Source organism: Pelophylax lessonae (assembly GCF_965119305.1).
Source record: "Pelophylax lessonae genome assembly, chromosome: 1".
In the NCBI taxonomy this organism is placed as follows: domain Eukaryota; kingdom Metazoa; phylum Chordata; class Amphibia; order Anura; family Ranidae; genus Pelophylax; species Pelophylax lessonae.
This window is the reverse complement of record NC_138768.1, coordinates 267,562,421-267,587,051: the sequence shown is the minus strand read 5'-3', so window position 1 is coordinate 267,587,051 and position 24,631 is coordinate 267,562,421. Positions and strand designations below refer to the sequence as shown.

At 42.3% G+C, this 24,631-nt stretch overlaps 1 protein-coding gene across 2 annotated transcripts in view; it reads right to left on the bottom strand.

The window, feature by feature from the left end:
• DGCR2 (DiGeorge syndrome critical region gene 2) overlaps window positions 1-24,631 on the bottom strand; it is a 108,559-nt gene that overhangs the window by 70,562 nt on the left and 13,366 nt on the right. The window contains exon 2 of one of the 2 annotated variants that reach the window (XM_082247462.1): window positions 14,409-14,441. The exons of the other annotated variant lie outside the window; for it this stretch is intronic. Coding sequence (XP_082103588.1) covers window positions 14,409-14,441 — 33 coding nt within the window. The remainder of the gene's footprint in view (window positions 1-14,408; window positions 14,442-24,631) is intronic. 2 annotated transcript variants of the gene reach the window in all.

Here is a 24,631-nt window from a genome sequence, read left to right as displayed (position 1 = left end):
CAAAACACAACACAGTTTCTCCTAAACAGCAAAGAACGTCTAGGAACGCTACTATAAGTAAGAGAATGCCAACAGTCTTTGAATACACACAACTACATTGTTTTTTCCAAGTAAAACCAGATTCCTGCAAACGAGCTCTAATTTGGAAAGTGTTTAATTCAAGTTCAAACGCTAAGTACAGCACAGCCTGACTACATACAAAACGAAATACATCACAGAAGAATGAAGCCATTAAGGTCTCTCATCTCCACAGCAACACACAGGTCTTAAGCTGCCTACATATAGATATCTTATGTGAGAAGGATCACAAAGGAATGAAAAAAAACACTATACAGACACTTCTTGACTAAACCAATAACTGCGACCTTTCCGTTTAGACTGCCAATCAACCGTGGGAAGGGGCTCTCAGTCCACTGACTAAACACAAAGCACAAGGCACCATTATCACATTGAGAGCACCATTTCTAATTCTGCTTTATGCTTCATAGGAGTTCAAAGAAAAGAAATGGAATAAGCCTTGGAACATTTTTGTTTACATAATAATAATAATTAATTATATATATATATATATTACACACACACACACATTTTTGTAAATATTTTATTATATCTTTTCATATGACAACACTGAAGAAATTACATTTTGCTACAATGTTAAGTAGTGAGTGTACAGCTTGTAGAACAGTGTGAATTTTCCGACCTCTCAACATAACTCAAAACACAGCCATTAAATGTATAAACCACTGGCAACAAAAATGAGTACTACCCTAATGGCCCGTACACACGATCCGAAAATCGGACGAAAATTAACGCTTGTGAAAAGATCGGACGATAATCGGATCGTTAGTACACAGCTTACGAGAGGCGATCACGACAGTTTGCCCGATATTATCCGGTCGTGCAAGCATAAAAATTTTGATCGTATTATAACACATCGTACGATAATCGTATTATCAGTATGTTGTTCGTCCGAAAAAAATGGTGAGCAGTAGACAGCGCATGAGCAGTAGGCATCATTTCCCCTCACACGCTACAGCGTGGTTACGCATACCGGAAGCTAAGAATTATCGTCTGAGAAAATTCGTATCGTGAGTAACCTCTCCCGTTAAGCGAATATTATTGAGAGCTGCTAGAATACGAAAAATAACGGATGGAACGTCGCCCGATTTTCGGATTGTGTGTACTGGGCATAAGTGACAATGTCCAAATTGGGCCCAAAGTGTCAATATTTGGGCCCATCTCCTGACTGCATCTCTGGAGCTCAGCCACAGTGATCTTTGGGTTCTTCTTTACCTCTCTCACCAAGGCTCTTCTCCCCCGATAGCTCAGTTTGGCCGGACGGCCAGCTTTAGGAAGGGTTCTGGTCGTCCCAAACGTCTTCCATTTGAGGATTATGGAGGCCACTGTGCTCTTAGGAACCTTAAGTGCAGCAGAAATCTTTTTGTAACCTTGGCCAGATCTGTGCCTTGCCACAATTCTGTCTCTGAGCTCTTCAGGCAGTTCCTTTGACCTCATGATTCTCATTTGCTCTGAAATGCATTGTGATCTGGAAGGTCTTATATAGACAGGTGTGTGGCTTTCCTAATCAAGTCCAATCAGTATAATCAAACACAGCTGGACTCAAATGAAGGTGTAGAACCATCTCAAGGATGATCAGAAGAAATGGAAAGCACCGGAGTCAAATATGAGTGTCACAGCAAAGGGTCTGAATACTTAGGACCATGTGATATTTCAGTTTTTCTTTTTTAATAAATCTGCAACAATGTCAACAATTCTGTGTTTTTCTGTCAGTATGGGGTGCTATGTGTACATTCATGAGGAAGAAGAATGAACCTAAATGATTTTAGCAAATGGCTGCAATATAACAAAGAGTGAAAAATTTAAGGGGGTCTGAATACTTTCCGTACCCACTGTATAAAATATATAATATGTTCTGGATATACGAGACGCATTTGGAGTTACCCTCCCTATCCGTTGGGTCCCTGAACACCGGAGAATCCTCGGTGGGTACCAGAGTGGCCCTGTTCAATCTGGACACCGCATGGTCCACCTTAGGGGCCACAGACCAGCGCGAATCCATAGGAGACGCAAAAGGGGTAACGGAGTTTAAACCGTTTAGGCACCACAAAATTGCGCTTTAAATTGCGCCATTGTTCATTCACCGTCTCGTGAAACTCAGCAGGGCAAGGAAACACCTGCACCGCCTTTTGGGATCTGCGGGTCCCAAAAGGAGGACCGCTTACCTGGAGGATTGGGCTCATCCTCTAAATGTAGTGTATCTTTTACAGCAGTAATCAGCGCAGCCATAGCAGCTCGTTCCCTGGCCGTCCCTTCGAATCATCCCCCTCCTCGCCCTCCGCCTCCCCTTCAGACTGGGAGGAATGAAACCCCTCAAAGGGCACACTATCTACAGCAACCATGTCAGACTCAGAATCAGAAGAGTGAGAAAACCTAAGCCTTTTCCCAGAATCCCGTTCAGCCATCAAAAGATCCACTTTGGACGCTAAAGTCGAAAGTACAGCAGTAAGTGTAGAAGATTCAGACGTACCTGAATCATCCACCAAAGCTGGGGGAAATTTGCTGTCCTGGGACTCCATACAGAAACTTATGGCGCTGGCCCTTTAAATCGCACAGCGATCCCACCGCAATACACCGCTATTAAGGACTACCCTGATAGACCCCCTCAGGCAGGAATAAAGCTGATAGCCAGAGATATTCCCCACAAAACAGCAAGAACAGACCCCCACAAGTGCTACCACGCTGGCTGACGATCTCCTCAGTATGAGAAAGGAAGTGATGTCACACCGCATGAGGCTGAACAGGACTCAGGCTAAGGGAAAATGGTTGCCCATAGAAAGCAATGGGAGGCTCCGGGAACTTAAGACAGTTGAGGTAGAGGCCTGGCAGAGCATCACCATGGATGAAACCCAGTGTCTGGTGATGTCTATGCGTTCCAGACTTCAGGCTGTAATTGACTGCAAAGGACTTGCAACCAAGTATTAAAAAGTGAAAGTTTGATTTATGATTGTTAATCTGTCCCATTACTTTTGGTCCCTTAAAAAGTGGGAGGCACATATACAAACTGTTGTAATTCCTACACCGTTCACCTAATTTGGATGTAAATACCTTCAAATTAAAGCTGAAAGTCTGCAGTTAAAGCACATTTTGTTTGTTACATTTCAAATCCATTGTGGTGGTGTACAGAGCCAAAAAGATAAGAATTGTGTTGATGGCCCAATATTTATGGACCGGACTGTGTGTATATACAGTCAGGTCCAAAAATATTGGGACATCGACACAATTCTAATATTTTTGGCTCTATAAACCACCACAATGGATTTGAAAAGAAACAAACACGATGTGCTTTAACTGCAGACGTTCAGCTTTAATTTGAGGGTATTTACATCCAAATCAAGTGAACGGTGTAGGATTTACAACAGTTTGTAAATGTGCCTCCCACTTTTTAAGGGACCAAAAGTAATGGGACAGATTAACAATCATAAATCAAACTTTCACTTTTTAATACTTGGTTGCAAATCCATTGCAGTCAATTAAAGTCTGAAGCCTGGAATGCATAGACATCACCAGACGCTGGGTTTCATCTCTAGTGATGCTCTATCATGCCTCTACTGCAACTGTCTTCAGTTTCTGCTTGTTCTTGGGGCATTTTCCCTTCAGTTTTGTCTTCAGCAAGTGAAATGCATGCTCAATCGGATTCAGGTCAGGTGATTGACTTGGCCATTGCATAACATTCCACTTCTTTCCCTTTAAAAAAAACTCTTTGGTTGCTTTCGCAGTATGCTTCGGGTCATTGTCCATTTGCACTGTGAAGCGCCGTCCAATGAGTTCTGAAACATTTGGCTGAATATGAGCAGATAATATTGCCCGAAACACTTCAGAATTCATCCTGCTGCTTTTGGCAGCAGTCACATCATCAATAAATACAAGAGAACCAGTTCTATTGGCAGCCATACATGCCCACGCCATGACACTACCACCACCCTGCTTCACTGATGAGGTGGTATGCTTTGGATCATGAGCAGTTCCTTTCCTTCTCCATATTCTTCTCTTCCCATCACTCTGGTACAAGTTTATCTTGGTCTCATCTGTCCATATGATGTTGTTCCAGAACTGTGAAGGCTTTTTTAGATGTTGTTTGGGAAATTCTAATCTGGCCTTCCTGTTTTTGAGGTTCACCAATGGTTTACATCTTGTGGTGAACCCTCTGTATTCACTCTGGTGAAGTCTTCTCTTGATTGTTGACTTTGACACACCTACCTCCTGGAGAGTGTTCTTGATCTGGCCAACTGTTGTGAAGGGTGTTTTCTTCACCAGGGAAAGAATTCTTCGGTCATCCACCACAGTTGTTTTCCGTGGTCTTCCGGGTCTTTTGGTGTTGCTGAGCTCACCGGTGCGTTCTTTTTAAGGATGTTCCAAACATTGATTTGGCCACTCCTAATGTTTTTGCTATCTCTCTGATGGGTTTGTTTTGTTTTTTTCCAGCCTTATGATGGCTTGCTTCACTGATAGTGACAGCTCTTTGGATCTAATATTGAGAGTTGAGAGCAACAGATTCCAAATCCAAATAGCACACTTGAAATGAACTCTGGACCTTTTATCTGCTCCTTGTTAATGGGATATTGAGGGAATAACACAAACCTGGCTATGGAACAGCTGAGCAGCCAATTGTCCCATTACTTTTGGTTCCTTAAAAAGTTGGAGGCACATATACAAACTGTTGTAATTCCTACACCTTTCACCTTATTTGGATGTAAATACCCTCAAATTAAAGCTGAAAGTCTGCAGTTAAAGCACATCTTGTTTGTTTCATTTCAAATCCAGTGTGGTGGTGTATAGAGCCAAAAAGATTAGAATTGTGCCGATGTCACAATATTTATGGACCTGACTGTATGTGTATATATTACACACTAAATATATATATATATATATATATATATATATATATATATATATATATATATATATATATATATATATATATATATATATATATATAACTTTTTTTTTTTTTTTTTTTTTTTTTTGCAGTACCACAGATTATATAGTTGTTGGCAAATCCAAAACGCATATTGTACAACCACAGTCTAACATGTATGTGGCCATTTAGGACAAACACCTATCAGAAATAAACATGGCATCTGTAGAGCAAAAGTTCAGTACTTTTTCTGCTCTTACTCGCCTCATCTGCTGCAAAAGAGCATATTTCTATTGCAAAAATCACACCGGATATTTCCCGATTGCAACGTGGCATAGCTGCCAACACTTTAAAGCAGAATTAGCCTCAGATATATATTTTCATGTAACACTTACTGGTATTTATCTTCTAAAAGATAAAGCACCATATTGGCTGAGGTATTTTCCAAGGTCAGCATCTTTTTGTAGGATTAAGATGATGGCTAAAACCAGCCACAGACTGTGCAATATTCTTTCCTGCAAGCACAGGTTGCAGGAAAGAAAATCAATTGAGCTATTGTGTGCTCCCGGCAGGGGGAGCAGTCCTGGCTGGGAGAACACGCAGTGATTATTGCTAGTGGCTATAATCACATGAAAAATCAGACAGGCTGGTTGCACCCAAGTTGATTGATTGATCAACTTGGGGAAAACCAGCCTGCCCATACATGAATTGAACGATCTATGGGCAGCTTTAGGAATGACACAATCATATAAATCCTGGTGGCTGTGCAGATGTGTTCATATTACTTGTTTCACATAGATCAGTTCCTTTCTTTTGCTTCTTACTTTATGACTTGCTACAAAGTCAGAGTGACTCCTTGGGAAAAGGGGAGGAAGGGACTGTTTCCATCTGCTTGCAGCAGACTAAAGGCATCATTCTCAAAGATTTTTCAAAGTCACTTTGCTAGAGCTAAAAGACTTATTTTCAATAATAAGGTACATCTTTTCGCAAAAATCACACTGTTGCCATATTTTGACATATATCAGGTATTTATTCATGCAGACTTTAAAGTGATTTTTCAAAGACACTTTCCTGTTTGCTGGTACAAATAACCATGCTACTTAGAGTGTTGTCTTAGGCTGGCCATACATTTTCAACTTTTGTTGTACAATTTTCTGTCAGATCTACCACAAACCACATAATGTGAGGTCAAAGCAAACAACACATTCACTTGTATCCAATTAGGCAGACCTTCGTACTACATACTTGAAGGTAAATTTCAAGAAAATCTGACAGAAAACTGAAAGAAAATTGTATCAGGTATGGCCAGCCTTAGAGGTCGGCTGTTAAATGAATCCGCATTCACCTAAAGTTGCATGCTGTATGAGCAAAATTGCATACAAAAGCACACTCGTACCAGGAAGAATGTAACCCCTTCACTTACAGTAATGGACGTATACATCCAGTGTCAAGTGTACAAGGCCTAATACAGTAGTTAAATAAAATCCATCCTATTTCTTTAAAATCATGTTACAAAATATTGCTATTGTAATTCTGTACTTGTGCATTTAGTACAATAAGTCTTCACTGGAAAAAAACAAAAAAACAAAGACAGTATAAAACTAAATCTACCAACCGAATAATATTGAGCAGTAATTTAGAAAATTAAATGACAAAAATTAAGACACTTCCAGGGCAAAATTTACACATTTACAAAAATCAAATACTTTCCCCATGAAAATATTGACTATTACCAAAGCTCTGACTGCCCCCTATCTACCTATTGTAATTTCAAGCTCACCTCCTGTGGGTGGAAAGCCCACATTGTCATGAGCATTCAAGCAGTATTAAACCCCAAAAGAAACAATTGTTACATTGCAGCTTACCAATCCTTTAACCGGTTGCCGACCGCCGCAAGTACATATACTGCGGCAGTCAGCCCCGGCCAGGCAAAGTGACGTATGGGTACGTCTCTAGCCTGTCATTGGCTTGTGAGCCAATAGCGGGCGAGCGCGCGCCCGCCCCGGCTCGTTCCCTAAGAAGTCAGTGCGTGTGACTGGCGGAGCCGATGTCAGCCGGTCACTCGCGATCGTGCGCCGGGAAGGGAGAAAGGCAGGCGGCTGATATAAACAAGCCCCCTGTCATTCTCCCCTGTGTAAAAATGGAGATCACACAGTTCTACTATGTAGGACCATTGATCTCTGTTCTTACACCAGTAGCCATGTCCAATGACAGTTAGAAACACGCCCCTAGGGACATACTTAACCCCTCCTTCCCCAATAAAATTAACCCCTTCCCTGCCAGTGTCATGTTTACAGTAACAGTGCATATGTATAGCACTGATTACTGTAGTAATGTCACTGGTACCCCCAAAAGTGTCAAAAATGTCAGTCAAGGGTCCTATCTGTCCGCCGCAATGTCGAAGTCCCGAAAATAAATAAATAAAATCGCAGATCGCCGCTATTACTCGTTAAAAAAAAAATGACAAAAATCTTTCCCTTAGTTAGTAAACACAATAACTTTTGCGCAAACCAATCAAAATACGCTTATTGTGATTTTTTTTACCAAGCATAGGTAGCAGAAAACAAATTGGCCAAAAATGTTAAAAAAAATTTTGATTTTTAAATTTTTTTGGGGGGGAATTTCATATAAAAAAAAAAAAAAAAAGTGAAAAATATTATTTTTGCAAAATTTTCGCTCTTTGTTTATAGTGCATGATAAAAAAAAAAAAAAAAATCGCATAGGTGATCAAATACCGCCAAAAGAAAGCTCTGTTTGTGGGAAAAAAAAGGACGTCAAATTCATTTAGGTACAGCGTCACACGACACGACAATTGTCCGTTAAAATCACGCAGTGCCGAATCACGAAATACCCCCTGGTCAGAATGGGGGTAAAATCTTCCGGGGCTTAAGTGGTTAGTTTGTTACCCCAACACTTCATATTCCCTGATATATGTCTACTGCATCATGTACTTGCATGAGTATCCTGTTATCTTTGTATTGCTTTCTTTGTGTGACAGCCCTGTTGTTCCTGCCAGTCCCTCTGCTTTTCTATTAACTACCTCAATACTGGGCACTTAAACCCCCTTCCTTCCCAGACCAATTTTCATCTTTTAGCGCTGTTGCATTTTGAATGACAATTGTGCGGTCATGCAACACTGTACCTAAAGCATTTTTCCCCCACAAATAGAGCTTTCTTTTGGTGGTATTTGATCACTGCCAGGTTTTTTCTTTTTTGGTGCACAAATAAAAAAAAGACAGAAAAGTTTGAAAAAAAAAAAAAAAAAAAAGTTTTTTTGTTTAGGTTATAAAATTTTGTGAATAGATACGTTTTTTCCTGCACTGATGACGCCGCACTGACAGGCACTGATGAGGAGACACTGATTGGGTGGCACTGATGGGGTGGCACTGATATGCAGCACTGATGGGCACTGATAGGTAGCACTGATATGTAGCATTGGTGGGCACTGATAGGCAGCGCTGATGGGCACTGATAGGCAGCACTGATAGGTGGCACTGATCGGCACTGATGGGGGCACTGATGGGCACTGATGGGGGGCACTGATGGGCAATAATGGGCACTGGTGGGCGGCACTGGTGGATGGCAATAACGGGCACTGTTGGGCAGCACTGATAAATGGCATTGGTGGGCAGTACTGATAGGAGGGCACCACTGGCAGGCTGTTTGCCATCCCTGGTGGCCATGGTGGGCATCCCTGGTGGTCATGGGTGGGCATCCCTGGTGGCTCTAGTGGCACCCCACCCCCCCCCCCCAGGGCTGCACTGGTAATCAATGTTCTGATTACCAGCACAGACCCCCCCTGTAATCAGTGAGTACTTAGAAATACTCACTGATCCCCCCCCAGCTCCAGTATCGATCCTCTTCTTCTCCTCCCTGACAAGATCTGTCAGGGAGGAGAAGAGATCGAAGCCGTTACAACGGCTGTATTTACATTGCATGACGGCTGTGATTGGACACAGCCGTCATATGATCAGGAGGGCCAATCACAGGGCCCTCCTGACGCATCTTGTTGCGCTGTGTCCGAGGGACACAGGCACATCGAGATTGCGCCGCTGCGCGTGCACGCGGCGCGGTCTCGCTCCTTCTGAAGGACGTTCCGGAACGTCCATTCAGAAGGACGAGACTCCCACCCGGCCGTATATGTACAATGGCCGGGTGGGAGGTGGTTAAAAACTGACCACACTAAGCAGAACACACTGTAGTCAGTTCTCCAACTATGCTGGGAACTCAGCCTGCTCTCCTCCAATGATCAGCTTTGTCCTGACATGCCCACCAGCAGCACATCCATTCATGGCAAGCTCAGTGTGCTGTAGTGTAGAAAGTAATGACGCCTCCCTTTAAGGAAAAGCACTGTGTGTTGTGAAGCTGCCTTCAATTTAAGTACAATGGGTCCAGTGCGTCACTTCCGGTTTGCGGTAATCTGAAGCGTGGAACGCAGAGCAGAACACTTCCTAGCGATTCCTATTGATCTGTATCTATTGCCTGCTGCTGCAAGTGCATTAGAAGAGGCACTTTAAAATGGGAGTTTTTTTCATCTTTATTTCATTTTACTTTCAATAAAAATTACTGCACCATGAGTTTCTCTCCATGCGTTTTTTGAGCTACCTTGGATAGAGACCATTTGAGCCACACACATAGGAGAATATTGGGATAGAGATACCCCTGAATCTTCACCTAGGAGGAGGGTGTCGCTGCAAAGACCAAAGACCTGCACTATTGGTCCTCAGAGGCCTTCGTGCTTCTGGCAAGTGACCTCAGATCACTGGATGAAGGATCAGACATGCCTACGTCACTATTGTACCTCACAGAGAGAAGAAGATGTGTCACCACTTCACTTGGAGTTTATTTTTTTTTTTTTTTTTTTATGGACTTTTTTCGCAATTTTTTTATGTGTCACCTGTATAATATATATTTGTTTGGCACCTAGTCACACACATTTATTTGCATTTCAGTTTTGTCTGGTGACTTTATACCATAATATACACATACAAGGTCTATTGCATGAAGCACCCCATCTGCCAATTTCTTGCTGTCTAAATTCTGTGCGCTCACCTATAGCGCCAGTATGGGAGAATACTGCACATGTGCCTTTTATCAAATTTTTTTCCATCCACCCACGTTTGCTTTGTGCACTGGTATTAATTGATTTAGGTTCATTTTATTACACCTTGATTTTTTCACTGATACACGTCACACATGGTGATAGTTACAGCATTACTACGTCTAGCACTGAGTTTGCTATGTATTTGACATTTCATTTGGGATTGGTTATATTTATGTATATGGCATAGTGTTAGGCTCCATGTACACGGGACGTTGTTAAAAGTCCCTTTGAATGCTGGAATTTTTAGGACGTTTAAAAACGTCCGTTCAGTCGCGTTTGTACCCGCGTTTAGCGGCGTTTGCGTTTAGAAGCGTTCCTAGAGGTCAAAAAAAATTATTCTCCTTTAAAATGGAAAAACGCGAACGCTAAACGCGGGTCATCGCGTTCAGACGCGCTTGTGCGTTTGAAACGCCGGGAAACACACGTTCGAACGCAAATAATTGCGTTCTAAAAAAAGTCCCTGAACGCAACTGCCTGCAAATGACTGTAAACGACCCTGTGTACATGGACAGATAAGATAAAATGTAGATGGGTTCAGGGGCTTCTGAAAAAAAACGCCCAACTGCTCCTAAACGGCCATTTCCAGCGTCCCGTGTACATGGAGCCTAAGCATCTCACCACTTTTTTTCAAGCTCAGTGTGCAGCCGCTTCTCCTCCCCCCAGCTTTTATGCAGCCGAGAACAGAAGGAACACAGGGAATGTAATTATTTATAAAAAGGGAAAAAAGGTATTTTTTAAAGTTTTCTTATATATCAATACAAAAAGTTTTGCCTTTCATTTCTATTTTATACTGAATGGGTTGTTTTACAAGGTGATCGTTTACAATTACTTTAAGTGTGATAGCTACATTTTATTTTTTACCTGGCCAGTAACAGTTCCTGTCCTAGAGTATCTCCATCCTGGATGAAGGAGCAATGGTGATCCCTTTGAACACTCTTTGCAGAGAGGGTAGTGTTGGATGCACTAGCAGATTTAGATTAACCAGACTAACAAATCAAAATGGTATTAAACCCAAAAACAAAGAATTGTAATCTATTGCAGCTTACCAAACCCTAAAAATTGGGTACTATATTATTTTTGTATGTATGTTTTCTGCAATTTATTTTGCCCTGGTGATCCAGCCAGTAACATACGTCCTCTCATAAGCCAGCCACAGACGGATATAGAAATTAGTCTAGGTCAGCCATTGGGGAGATTCACCCTCACTATTTGTCCTGTCCTATTTTGACATCAGCACAGTAATAGAGGGGGAATCTTCCAATAGGGACACTAGTTCTGGTGACACACCAATACTCTCTTACTTTGTAGGGACTTCCTGTTTTGGCTATGGGACAGGAAATGAAGGAAATCTCCCCAAGGGACACAGATAGCAGAAAAACCATGGCCCCTTTCACGTTGATCCTTGCTCAGGAGGCACATGGCTGGTCCATGTCCGCTGAGCTTATGCAGCTAATCACAGAAGTTTTTTAAGCCTAATGCAGAAAAATGCATTGGAGCCAAAAAGCCTTCTGCTTTTGCAACCACTAACAGGGGTGCTTACAAAAACCTTTATCTCATAAGTTAAAAAAAAAAAAAAAAGTGGTTTGCTGAAAGTGCTTATAAAGTGTTAGCTGGAGTTTGCCTTCAATTTGTTACTGTATTTAAACCTGCCAGTGCATAGAATAATTCCCTCCCCCCTTGATTAACAATGCTCCTGTTCAAAGGAGTCTCTGAGATCATTCCTCCAGAACTGTAACTGGTCAGACAAGAGGTGTAATACTTACTGGGAAAAGAAATCCTAAAAAAGAAAACCAATGAAGCCATTACATCTAAGGATTGGTAGGCTAAATATGAGCTTGTTGTCGGTCTGAAATGCCTAAATTTATCGATAACTACTAGGTTCTGTTAATGATCTTTTCCCATTAGGGGCTGTTACTTCTGCCTATTTAAACCTGCTAAGGCCTCGCTGGGAGTAAAAACACTGCTTTTAAGGGCATTGGGTGTCCATCTACGTTAGCCTATATGGCCATGAGGCATTTACAGGTATTAGAAGAGGAGCGTTTGGGGGGGGGGGGGGGGGGGACCCATCCAAACGCTAGGCAAATTTAGCGCTTGAGTATTCATTTCAATGGCCAAAATAAATTAAAAAATTCTGGCCAATGGCATGAACACCCAAACACTTGATTAACCTAAAGCACTTTTGGGGCATTTTGAAGCTCCCAGGAGAAGAGACATTCAGAGGAGCTGGATAAATGCCCAGTGTGCATGAAACCTGTTAGACTTTTTGGTCATCTTCTGAGGTTGAGGTTTATAAATTCCAAAGCCTTGCTATGTGATAACTTTGGAAAAAGGTATATTAATTTTCAAGAATGATCTACATTAAAAAAGAAAAAAAAAGTTAGTGGGTCACTGCTTACTTTTAACAGTTACTTTGCTCATTCAATTCTTTGAACCTGGAAACATGTAAATCTATTAGAAAGGTTAAAAGAGGGGAAGAAAGGCCTGAATTGTGAGACCAATAATAATCTCTAGGAACAATGGCTTAAAGCAGTATTAACCACTTCTGGACCAGAAGGTTTTACCCCCTTAATGACTAGGCCCTATTTTGCGATACGGCACTGAATTACTTTGACAATTGCGCAGTCGCGCGACGCTGTACCCAAATAAAATTGATGTCCTCTTTCCCCACAATTAGAGCTTTCTTTTGTGTGGTATTTGATCACCTCTGCGATTTTTATTTTTTTTGTGCTGCAAACAAAAGAGCGACAATTCTGAAGAAAAAAATATATATTTTATTTTACTTTCTCCTATACAACATTCCCAATAAAAAAAAATTAAAAACCAAATTTTTTTTTCATCGTTTTAGGGCAATTTATATTCTGCTACATATTTTTGGTAAAAAAAAAAATCCCAATAAGGTATTTTGATTGGTTTGTGCAAACGTTATCGCGTCTACAAACCAGGGACAAGATTTATGTAATGTTTATTATGGCAGCGATCAGCGATTTTTAGCGGGACTGTGAAGGACAGATCATACCCCTAACTGACATTGACATTACTACAGTAATCAGTGTTAAAAATATGCACTGTTACTGTAATAACGACACTGGCAGGGAAGGGGGTTAACTCAGGGGCGATCAAAGGGTTAAGTGCATGCCTATGGGGTGTTTTCTAACTGTGAGGGGGATGGTCTTGTGGAATCAACACACAGACCTGTGATCCTAAATAGGAGTATCACAGGCGCTCTGTGCTGATTCCTGAGAGAACAGTCTGCTGCGTTTATAAAAGCAGATCGCTGCACTCTCTCCTCGGGGAGTGATTGCGACCGCCGGCCCTGTGAATCAGCTGTATCTGTACTAATGACACTGGCAGGGAAGGGGTTAACACCAGGGCGATCAAAGGGTTAAATGTGTCCCTAGGGGGTGCTTTCTGTGTGGGGATGGGCTTGCTGAATAAACACAGAGACCTGTGTTCCTAAATAGGAGGAACACAGGATTCCTGTGTTCATTACTGACAGAACAGTGGTCTGCCCTGTTTACAACGGCAGACCGCTGTTCTGTCTCCACGGGGAACAATCGTGGGTGTCCAGCGAACATTGCGGCCGCCGGACCAGCTGATCGGCTCCCCCTGTGGCAAATGGGGGCGCGAGCATGCCCCCGCGAAGCAGGGACAGGTACGTTGTTTCATGGGAGAGAGCCGACCTGCTACAGTAAAACTACAGCGGCTGGTCAGCAAGCGGTTAAACCCAAAACCAAAAATGTACTATATTGCAGCTTACCAGTCATTAGATGTAGTGGTTGCATTAGTTTTATTTTGTTAGGCTTCCCCCCCCCCCCCTTACCTAGTGATCAGGCTAGTAACACCTCCTGTATTAGAGTGCCCCCCCACTCTGGATGAAGAAGCACAGGGGGGCACAGCAGCATTGTCAGTCTGGGGGGGGGGGGGTGCTAAATATACTAGCAGATTTCAATACACCAACAAATAGAAAGCCAACTCCAGCTCACCCTTTGAGGTTTTACATGAATAAAAAAGCGGGTCATTTTAAGCACCCCTATCAATGTTAAAGGTTTTTTTTATCATCCCTGTAAATGTATACACCTGGAAGAGTGCTTACTGGCTGCATTCGATGAAAATAGAAGAAAGAATGCCTAAAAAAATTTTTTAAAAATGCAGCCACCACATCTAAGAGTTTGTAAGCTGCAATATAATGTTTGCTTTTGGGTTTAAATACGGATTTACTGATTTCTAGGACTAGTATAATCTGCCAACCCATACCACAACTTAGCTGAGTAACTAAATACAAAAGAATAAAATGTATGTTGACTGCTCTCTGATATAAGAGGCATTTCTACTCTATCAATCCATTGCCAAATCTATAAGCATGCTCACCTGATTGCAGTCTTGCGAGAGCTATTCGTGGACCTGAAATTTAAAATTTAAAAAACACTTACCAAACTAGGTACAATCTAATTAAGCATATAATGAAGGAAATATCTACATTTTTTTAAAATGCAATGGAAAGAAAGGCAACATACAAAATAAGATTGAATAGTATTTTTCAGTTTTTGAATGGGATCTCAAGACATGCGTTTGGAAAATCATTTCAACCAAAGTGACCTTTGCCATTCCACTAACAGGACTTGTGCATAGAGATTGTTTTAGGTGCTTTATTGCTGTGTCTCTCTAATGTTACAGCTCTGGAAAACTGGGTGAAATTTGACTTTACCTTCCAAAATTTAATCTGCACTCTCTGTCTCTATTCAGTCTGCCTGGATACAAGAACTTCATTCCTCCTTTCCCAACATTTCCTAAAGTGAAGGCTAAGTTCCCCATTTAGAACCCATATTTAGGTTGTCATCCCTCTATGTGTGACAGTAGGCGAGTATTCCTCTCCTCGCTATCACATTTTGAAAAATGGTGTAGCCTTCACAGCCTCATTATTCATTCACAGGAATATGTGAATGAAAAAGCTACAAGACCCATATTCCACTGCGGCAGACAGACTTGTACTTTAAAAGTATTGCGAGCGCACTGATCAGTATGCCCGTAGTTCATTTACACTGCTTAATTTTAAATCCCTGCGGCTCCTATCCATACTTCTCAGTGTACACACAAGAGACATTCTAATTGGTAAGCACCGTCACATGAACAGCGCTGACCAATCAGAACCAGCTGCCTCTTCTCTACTTTCAGCACATCCATGGGATGCACTGCTTGACCTCTGCCACTGTCAGTCCTCCTTGTTGCGGTCACCCGGCACACATCTATCGGACATCGGGTAAGAGTGCCAGGTCTGTGGCTGAGCAGTGTGTGAGGCGGGGGAGTGGGCTCTGCATAGAACTTTATGTGTCAGCCGCTTTCCCTGTCCCACTGCTCCTGCCTGCCTGGGTGTCACTGCTTCCTCAGCCCATGAGGGGAGGTGGGAGTACCAATCGAGCCCATCCTGCTATGGCTGAGGGAACGGCTTCACCTACTGATAGTTGGGGGGCACAGTTTACCATTAATTGGCCAGGTGTGAGAGGACTAACCCCCCCCCCCCCATAGACACTTGGGCGAGCAGAGCAGGCCATTTTCTGGGTGTGAGGAAGGTGGAGGTGGGAGAAGGTACACACCATAGAGCTGAGGGGACCTCACTGTACATATACACATCTGCCTGAAACTTTAACTCTCTCACCTCACCCCCCCCCCCTCATTCTCCACCCCCTTCCTGCCGCTATTAGCAGCAAAGTAAATAACACACTGTGTAAGTTTGTTGATAACGATGCATCTAAATACCTTTTTTCACATCTCTTCAGGCTGGTCATGTGACCTTCCCAGCTGACATCAGAGGGAGATCTCGGCCCCTCCCGCTCTAGCCCGTAGATCAAAGTAGGAGAGCCCGGGAGTCACGTGACCAGCCAGAAGAGATCTGAAAAAAGGGTATTTATTGGCTTTGTTTTTAACAAACACTTACACAGTTTTATGGCTGAATAAAAAGAGAAGGGCTGGCAGTGAATTTTTTTTTAAGGTTATAAACACTTTAAGGTAAAGTCAAGTGTTAAAACTAGGGATTGACCGATTATCGTGGGGGCGATGTTCACTTTTTTTGAAGTATCGGTCACAAACTTTCCGATATAGGAGGATATGGCTTCAAGTGGTTGTACCGAAGGGATGCCTGCAGCTACAGGCATCACAAAGAGTACCTGTCACTGCCTATTAGTGTCACAGGGGATGTTTACATTCCTTGTGACAGCAATAAAAATTATCAGGGGAATATGTGGAAGTGCGCTGATAATTATTGACGTTTAAAGCTGCAGCCAAGAAGCTGTACCTAGCAAAATAATATGTGAAAAATGGGTTGGTGCGCTAAACAAAATGTGTAGGACAACAAATATGTTGATTTACACTACACACCTTTTATGTAGTGTATATCAACATATTTGTTGTCCTACACATTTTGTTTAGCGCACCAACCCATTTTTCACATAATAAAAATGATCAAAAAATAAAATTAAAAAGGTTTTTTTTGTTTTTTTAAATATACAGAATATCGGCACCTAATATTGGCTATCGGCCTGAAGGGTGGCTGGAAAATTGGTATCGGCACTGAAAAATCGTTCGATCCCTAGGTAAAACTAGTATTCTAAAATCTGGACATTTTCCTTTTAAAAGCAGGACGTGGTAACCTTACAAGCAGACCTGAACAAAATAATGGGGTGGGCAACTACATGGCAGATGAGGTTTAATGTTGAAAAATGTAATGCACTTGGGTGTTCGAAATACGAGCGCAAGTTACACACTAGGCGATGATCCTCTGGGTGAATCTATGATGGAAAAGGACCTGGGGGTCCTAGTGCACAACAGGCTTGGCAATAGCATGCAATGCCAACAGAATACTGGCATGTATAAAAAAGGAGATTCACTCCAGAAATAAAGCGATTATTCTCCCACTCTACAAGACTCTGGTCCGGCCACATCTGGAGTATGCTGTCCAGTTCTGGGCACCGGTCCTCAGGGAGGATGTGCTGGAACTGGGAGGTGTTTACAGGTGTTTAGCAGCAGAAAAAAAATAAACCATCATTCGCGCAATCAGGAGAGGAGCATTCAAGCAGAAAAAAAAAAAAAGAAGCCGACTGTGCATAAACAGGTGTAAATGCGCTTGTATTTCGCGCATGTATTTGCATTCATTTCAATTAATATTCTGGCCAATGAAATTAAGGAATGCCCAAACACCTGAAAACGCAGCTTTAGGCGCATTTTTAATGCTGCTTTTCTCCTGCCAGGAGAAAAGGCATTTTACAAGAGCTGGGCAAATGCCTAGCGTGCATGAGGCCTTAGTGCCACTTTAGTGTTTAACTACAGACTAAAGCGGAACTAAAGTCTCCATACTTACCTGTCCAAGGATCCTGTGCCAGTGTCGGCAACTTCTTCTAAGTGCGGATTTTCAGACCCGTTCATTGACTGGCCGGGGATGATGTCACTCCTGCACATGCGCAGGAAGCCTTTATAGTGGAACTCTGAGACAGACCCAGCACTGTAAGCCAAGCTGCACATGTGAAGCTCACTTAGAGACAGTGAACAGGTAGGTATGAGCATTTTATTGCAGAAGAGGCAGTATACACCTCTGCCATAAGAAAACCTGCTTTTTTTTTTTTACAGCAGGACTTTAGTTTAACTTATAGCTAATCGTTTTGAGAACCCTCAGATAATTAAACAGTATTTAAGAGCACAGAATTTTTAATTTGCCACAATAAGTTACACATTGAACCCCTCTATGAATGAATGAATGAAATATGCTTGTACAGTGGGTACGGAAAGTATTCAGACCCCCTTAAATTTTTCACTCTTTGTTATATTGCAGCCATTTGCTAAAATCATTTAAGTTCATTCTTCTTCCTCATGAATGTACACATAGCACCCCATACTGACAGAAAAACACAGAATTGTTGACATTGTTGCAGATTTATTAAAAAAGAAAAACTGAAATATCACATGGTCCTAAGTATTCAGACCCTTTGCTCAGTATTTAGTACAAGCCCCCTTTTGATCTAATACAGCCAGGAGTCTTTTTGGGAAAGATGCAACAAGTCTTTCACACCTGGATTTGGGGATCCTCTGCCATTCCTCCTTGCAGATCCTCTCCAGTTCTGTCAGGTTGGATGGTAAACGTTGGTGGACAGCCATTTTTAGGTTTCTCCAGAGATGCTCAATTGGGTTTAAGTCAGGGCTCTGGCTGGGCCTTTCAAGAACAGTCACGGAGTTGTTGTGAAGCCACTCCTTCGTTATTTTAGCTGTGTGCTTAGGGTCATTGTCTTGTTGGAAGGTAAACCTTCGGCCCAGTCTGAGGTCCAGAGCACTCTGGAGAAGGTTTTTGTCCAGGATATCCCTGTACTTGGCCGCATTCATCTTTCCCTCGATTGCAACCAGTCGTCCTGTCCCTGCAGCTGAAAAACACCCCCACAGCATGATGCTGCCACCACCATGCTTCACTGTTGGGACTGTATTGGACAGGTGATGAGCAGTGCCTGGTTTTCTCCACACATACCGCTTAGAATTAAGGCCAAAAAGTTCTATTTTGGTCTCATCAGACCAGAGAATCTTATTTCTCACCATCTTGGAGTCCTTCAGGTGTTTTTTTAGCAAACTCCATGCGGGCTTTCATGTGTCTTACACTGAGGAGAGGCTTCCATCGGGCCACTCTGCCATAAAGCCCCGACTGGTGGAGGGCTGCAGTGATGGTTGACTTTCTACAACTTTCTCCCATCTCCTGACTGCATCTCTGGAGCTCAGCCACAGTGATCTTTGGGTTCTTCTTTACCTCTCTCACCAAGGCTCTTCTCCCCCGATAGCTCAGTTTGGCCAGACGGCCAGCTCTAGGAAGGGTTCTGGTCGTCCCAAACGTCTTCCATTTGAGGATTATGGAGGCCACTGTGCTCTTAGGAACCTTAAGTGCAGCAGAAATCTTTTTGTAACCTTGGCCAGATCTGTGCCTTGCCACAATTCTGTCTCTGAGCTCTTCAGGCAGTTCCTTTGACCTCATGATTCTCATTTGCTCTGACATGCATTGTGATCTGGAAGGTCTTATATAGACAGGTGTGTGGCTTTCCTAATCAAGTCCAATCAGTATAATCAAACACAGCTGGACTCAAATGAAGGTGTAGAACCATCTCAAGAATGATCAGAAGAAATGGAAAGCACCCGAGTTAAATATATGAGTGTCACAGCAAAGGGTCTGAATACTTAGGACCATGTGATATTTCAGTTTTTCTTTTTTAATAAATCTGCAACAATGTCAATAATTCTGTGTTTTTCCGTCAATATGGGGAGCTGTGTGTACATTCATGAGGAAGAAGAATGAACTTAAATGATTTTAGCAAATGGCTGCAATATAACAAAGAGTGAAAAATTTAAGGGGGTCTGAATACTTTTCGTACCCACTGTATGTGGTGTTCTTCTAAAACAGTTTTACAGAAAGAGTTAAATTCCTTTCAAGTGGGTCGTTGCCTCCAGCTAATGTCTTGACATAATTGGCTTTTCTGTCTCCCTCCTAAAGTGGGTCAATACATTAAGTCCCAACACTTGAATGGGGAATAACGTTTTTAGATACTATATAATTCTGCAATACTCTGGATCAGCATGAGCCAGACAGTGTGCAAATGCATCTGTTCCAATTTTGCAGCAAGTAAAAATATCAATAAAATGTTGTGAACAGGGAAGAGATTCAAATACAAGAATACACACTGCACTTCTTGTAATGCGTTCTAAAAGTGTTCCTTCCAGAACAGTACAGAAAAAGGATGCTAAACCGAATAGCTTAATACAGGCATAAAGCACACGGTGCATTTGAACACCTGGCAAAGCGAGGCTCATTGTCCTCTCTGCAAGCTTGGATTTCAAGAAATCATATTACAATCATATTACAAGCTATGTAGGTGTGTGTGTGTGTGTATAGTAAAGAAAGAGGGGATGAAAAGTCATCAACACTCCAGATAAATTCAGGTCACAGATTATTTTGAAAACTGCATCACATAGGTCAGAAGTATGCAGACATTTCAGGGGGACATACACTCGTGGTTGAATTTGAGTTGCATGTCTTTTTTTATTTTTTGCACCAGGGCAGCGTAAAAGCAGCTTAAAGCCTAGTACACACTAGTAGTTACTTTTTTCCGTTCAACCCAGCAGGGCTGAGTGATAAAAAAAAAAAAAAAAAAAAAAACACCTGACCGCTCAGAACGATGTCAGATAGTACAGCGATCTCCCCTGCTATTTTGACAGGATGACACCCCGGCCAGAACACTCTGTCAATGGCTGAGAGCGGTTATCGGGAGCCAATCGACAGACCTTTTTCGTTCATGCCCCTTACACAGAAGCTGGCCCAACAAATGGCTTCTGTCAAACGCAGTACACACTTGTTCCTGCAACCACCCGCACAGAAAAATGTGCTGCAGCTCAGGGGATGCCATTAATCCTAATGCACCGGAAACACCACCGCACTTGCAGTTTCCGTGCGGACTGCATTTTCAAGTAGCAGGGACCTTTTCCCTACGCTTTCAGGAGTGCCCTTGCAAACTGCAGCCCGCAGAGCCACACAAGTGTGAACCTATCTTAAAGGAGTTGTAAATTCAGTAGGTGTGTAGCAGCCACCCCAGCACCCCCTAATACTTACCTGAGCCCCCTCTCTATCCAGGGATGACCACGAGTTCCTCGGCTGTCCGGGACTCCCCCCTACTGATTGGCTGAGGAACCGCAGTGGCGCCATTGGCTCCAGCTACTGTCAAGTCAGTTAGCCAATCAGGAGAGAGAGGGGGTGGGGCCGAACAGCAGCTCCATGTCTGAAAGGACACACGGAGCTGTGACTTAGCTCGCTACATTCATAGCAAGCCGCTTGCTGTGGGGGCACTCGACAGGAGGGAGGGGCAGAAGCACTGAAGAGGAACTCGAGAAGAGGATCGGGACTGCTCTGAGCAAAACCACTGCACAAGTATAACATGTTATTTAAAAAAAAAAAAAAAAACCCAGAAACTTTACAATCACTTAAGTCATGGCTACCCGCATATGTGCCACCTATTAAACTGAGCACTTGGCAGGAGGTCAGAAGGGCTTGCCAAATGGCTCATTTATGCTCCTGTCTAACCAAGCTCTAAGGCTAGGTTCATACTGTAACTGCTGCTATATGATTTTGCTCCAATTTACATTGTGATTATGTAGTGCAATTTGGATGTGGTTTGCATATTTTAGGGAAGCCAAATTCTCGCTGAAATCGCACCAAAGTAGTACAGGAACCTTTTCCAAAGGTTTGGCACCATGCCGAGTTGCACCAATACAAACAAGCGCCATTGAAAAAAAAAAAATATATGATTTCCATTGTCCTGTGATTCAGATCTTATCTGAAATTGCAGTAGTGTAAACAGGACAAAAAGAAATCATGTACAGGAGTTGATCAGGTAAGGAAGAAAATGCCTACAATTACATATAGTCTTGCTTACTTTTTTAATCAATCATGCTCTACACGCCAATTAAAGTGATCAAAGCAGGAAAAATGTGCTAATAAAAATACTTTAATACCTAAACCTAATGCACTTTAAATTTAGGCTTATCTATATATATATTTTATTTTCTATATAGCTAAAACAGAATTCTATTTATTCAAAACACCCCTATAGCAAAAAACTATACAGATCAATTTTCTACTCTAAATCTAAAAGGTCTTGCTTACACCACCACACTGCAGAAAAGCACTGCAAAATGCACGCATCACTAATACGCCATAGTGCTGCCATTTATTTTGGAAAAAATGCAGTAGCACTGCGCCACAGTGTCAAAGGACCCCTAAAAGTAAACCTGCCCCAAGTCTCGACTATTATACTGAACATATGATAAAGGTTACCTGGATTGTTATAGGTTGCTGAGGAAATATACAAACCTTACATTTGTCAGTAAAAGTACAGCTTGGCTCCATCCCTCTAAACCCTTAAAAATGGTTGTGAACCTTTACATACTCCAAAAGCCATAACTTTATGACCACTGACCATGATTATCTCGTTACAATGGCATCTGAAAGTCAGAGGGATATATTAGGCAGCAAGTAAACATTATGTCTCTGAAGCTGATGTGTTGAAAGCAGAAAAAGTGGGCACTGCAGTTTGTTGTGTATTAGGGCTGTGTAGCCACAGGCCAGTCAGGGTGCCCATGCTAACCCATGTCCACAGCCAGAAGGGCCTTCAATAGGCACGTGAGCGCGTGTGTGTGTTACTAGGGGAAGAGATGCCACCAGGATGCAGTATGGGAAGAATGCAAGCGGACGGAGGTGGTGTAATGTTTTGGGTTATGTTCTGCTGGGAAACCCCAGTCCTGCCATTCATGTGGAGGTTACTCGACTAGTACCACTATGTAAACATTGTTGCAGACCAAGCGCACCCCTTGAAAAACAAGATGCATGGAGGCCCCACCTCACAACTTAAAACTTTAAGGATCTGCTACTAACTGCTTGGTGCCAGATACCACAGAGGTCTAGTGGTGTCCCTGCCAATAGGTTAGGGCTATTTTGGAAGCACAAGGGAGGGCTTATTCAGTATCAGGTGGGTGGTCAAAGTTATGGCAGATCAGTGTATTCCTAGTGAAGTGACTAGCCTCAGTTGATACATAGAATTAAAGCAAATACTCCTAAACAGGTTGTACCCGTTTATCTGTATCCCTCTCTCTTCTATAACTGTTTAAAGTGCAGGATTTACACAGCATCCCTCCCACCCCACAGCACAGAAGAAATATGCACACCTGAGGCTATCAAGGGTTGTGTGAGCTGAAGCTCTCCAGTAAATTTTTCATATACAGTGCATTCAGACCCTCTTTACTTTTTAAATTCTTGTTATGATACTACAGTTGTTTAAATTCAATTTTGTTCTCATTTACACTCAGTACCCCATAATGACAACATGAAATCAGAATGTTAGAAATGTCCGGGAATTTATTAAAAATAAAAGAACTGAAATATCACATTGGAAAAAGTATTCAGACCCTTTGCAACAACACTTGAAAATTTAGGTTAGATGCTTCCCAGTTCTCTTGAACATTTCTACACCTTGTTTGGAGTCCACCTGCGGAAAGTTAAATTGATTGGACATGATCTGGAAAGGCACACACCCCCTTCCGCCCTCTAAGAGCAATCTAGTGGTCAGCTAGTCTCTAGGATTGCTTTTCCAAGAAAGAGCTTCAATGCCTGAAAGAAACAATACCAGGATGATGCTTGTAGTCGCAGGCATCATCACGGTAAAACATTTAAAAATCGGCAACGTAAATGTACACAAGCCACTGACCACCAATTATTGCGGGATCATTTTTCAAAAGATAAAACCACGGTTAGTTGTACCGGTAATGGTCTTTTCAGGACGGCTACAAGAGAGATACTGACCCCATACAGGAAACAATACAGAAACAGTTTAAAAAGCCCTTCCCTCTCCGTCGTCCTCAGTTATTAGCTAAAGTAGACCTTCACCAGAGTGCATAAGGGGATCCAAAGTAGACATGAAAAGACATGCAAAAAAAACACAAATTTAAGCAAGGTCAAGCACCAACACTTGGTGGGAAAAAGGGATGTAGTGTCAGTAGACTCCTGGAAAGACTGTTACTGGTAAGACTAACCATGGTTTTCCTAAAGCGTCTTCCAGGAAGGCTACATGAGAGGATATGCAAGTAATACTCCTGCCTTAGGGAGGGACCACTGCCTGCAGAACCTTCCTCCCGAAAGCCAAGTCCTGGTAGTATTTCTCTGCTCTGGAGAGGTCTTCCCAAGATGCCCCTGCCCTTTCCGCCCAGGAGGCTGCCAAGGCTCTTGTAGAATGTGCCCAAAACCCTTGTACACCCAAAAAATAGCTTCACAAATACATCTCGGAATAGAACTTTTGGATGCACAAAGGCCTTTTTGGGCTGACTAAAATGAATCAAGAGATGGCTAGATCTCCTAAAATCTCTTGTGACTTTCACATACCTTAGTAAACCTCTCCTTACATCAAGATAATTAAATAGCACTTTTTTCTTGTTCTTGGGGGAATTACAAAAAGAAGGCAGGATGACCACCTGAAAACAATGAAAATCTAATGAAACCTAAGGAAGATACATAGAATCAGGTCTGAGAATCGCCCTATCCTCCAAAACAGATAGGTATGGTCCTTACAGGGAAACAATTGCAAGTCTCCCACCCACCTGCCCAAAATGATTGCTAACAAAAAGGTCATCTTTAAACTAAGCAGTTTTAAGGAACAGTCAAACAAGGGCTCAAACAGATCTCTCATTAGGGGCACACAAAACAAATGACAAATCCCAACGAGAAGAACCGCCTTAAGAACCCTGCGAGTTTGCCTTTGTCTAGCCACAAGGAATCTTTTTACTAGTGAGACCACTGCTAACCTGCTGTCCAAAGATACTGAGAAGGTGGCCTAAGCACCTTCAAGGTTCTGGTTGCTAGCCCATTATCTACTCCAGCCTGCATAAAATCAAGGACTGCTGGGATGGAAATCTCTGACCTACCGGATGTAGATATCCAAAAGGTGGAAAGTCTTCTAAATCTTGGAATATATCATCCTAGTGAAGAGTATCAATTACCTTATCTGAACACCCTTTAGATTTGAGAATCTTCC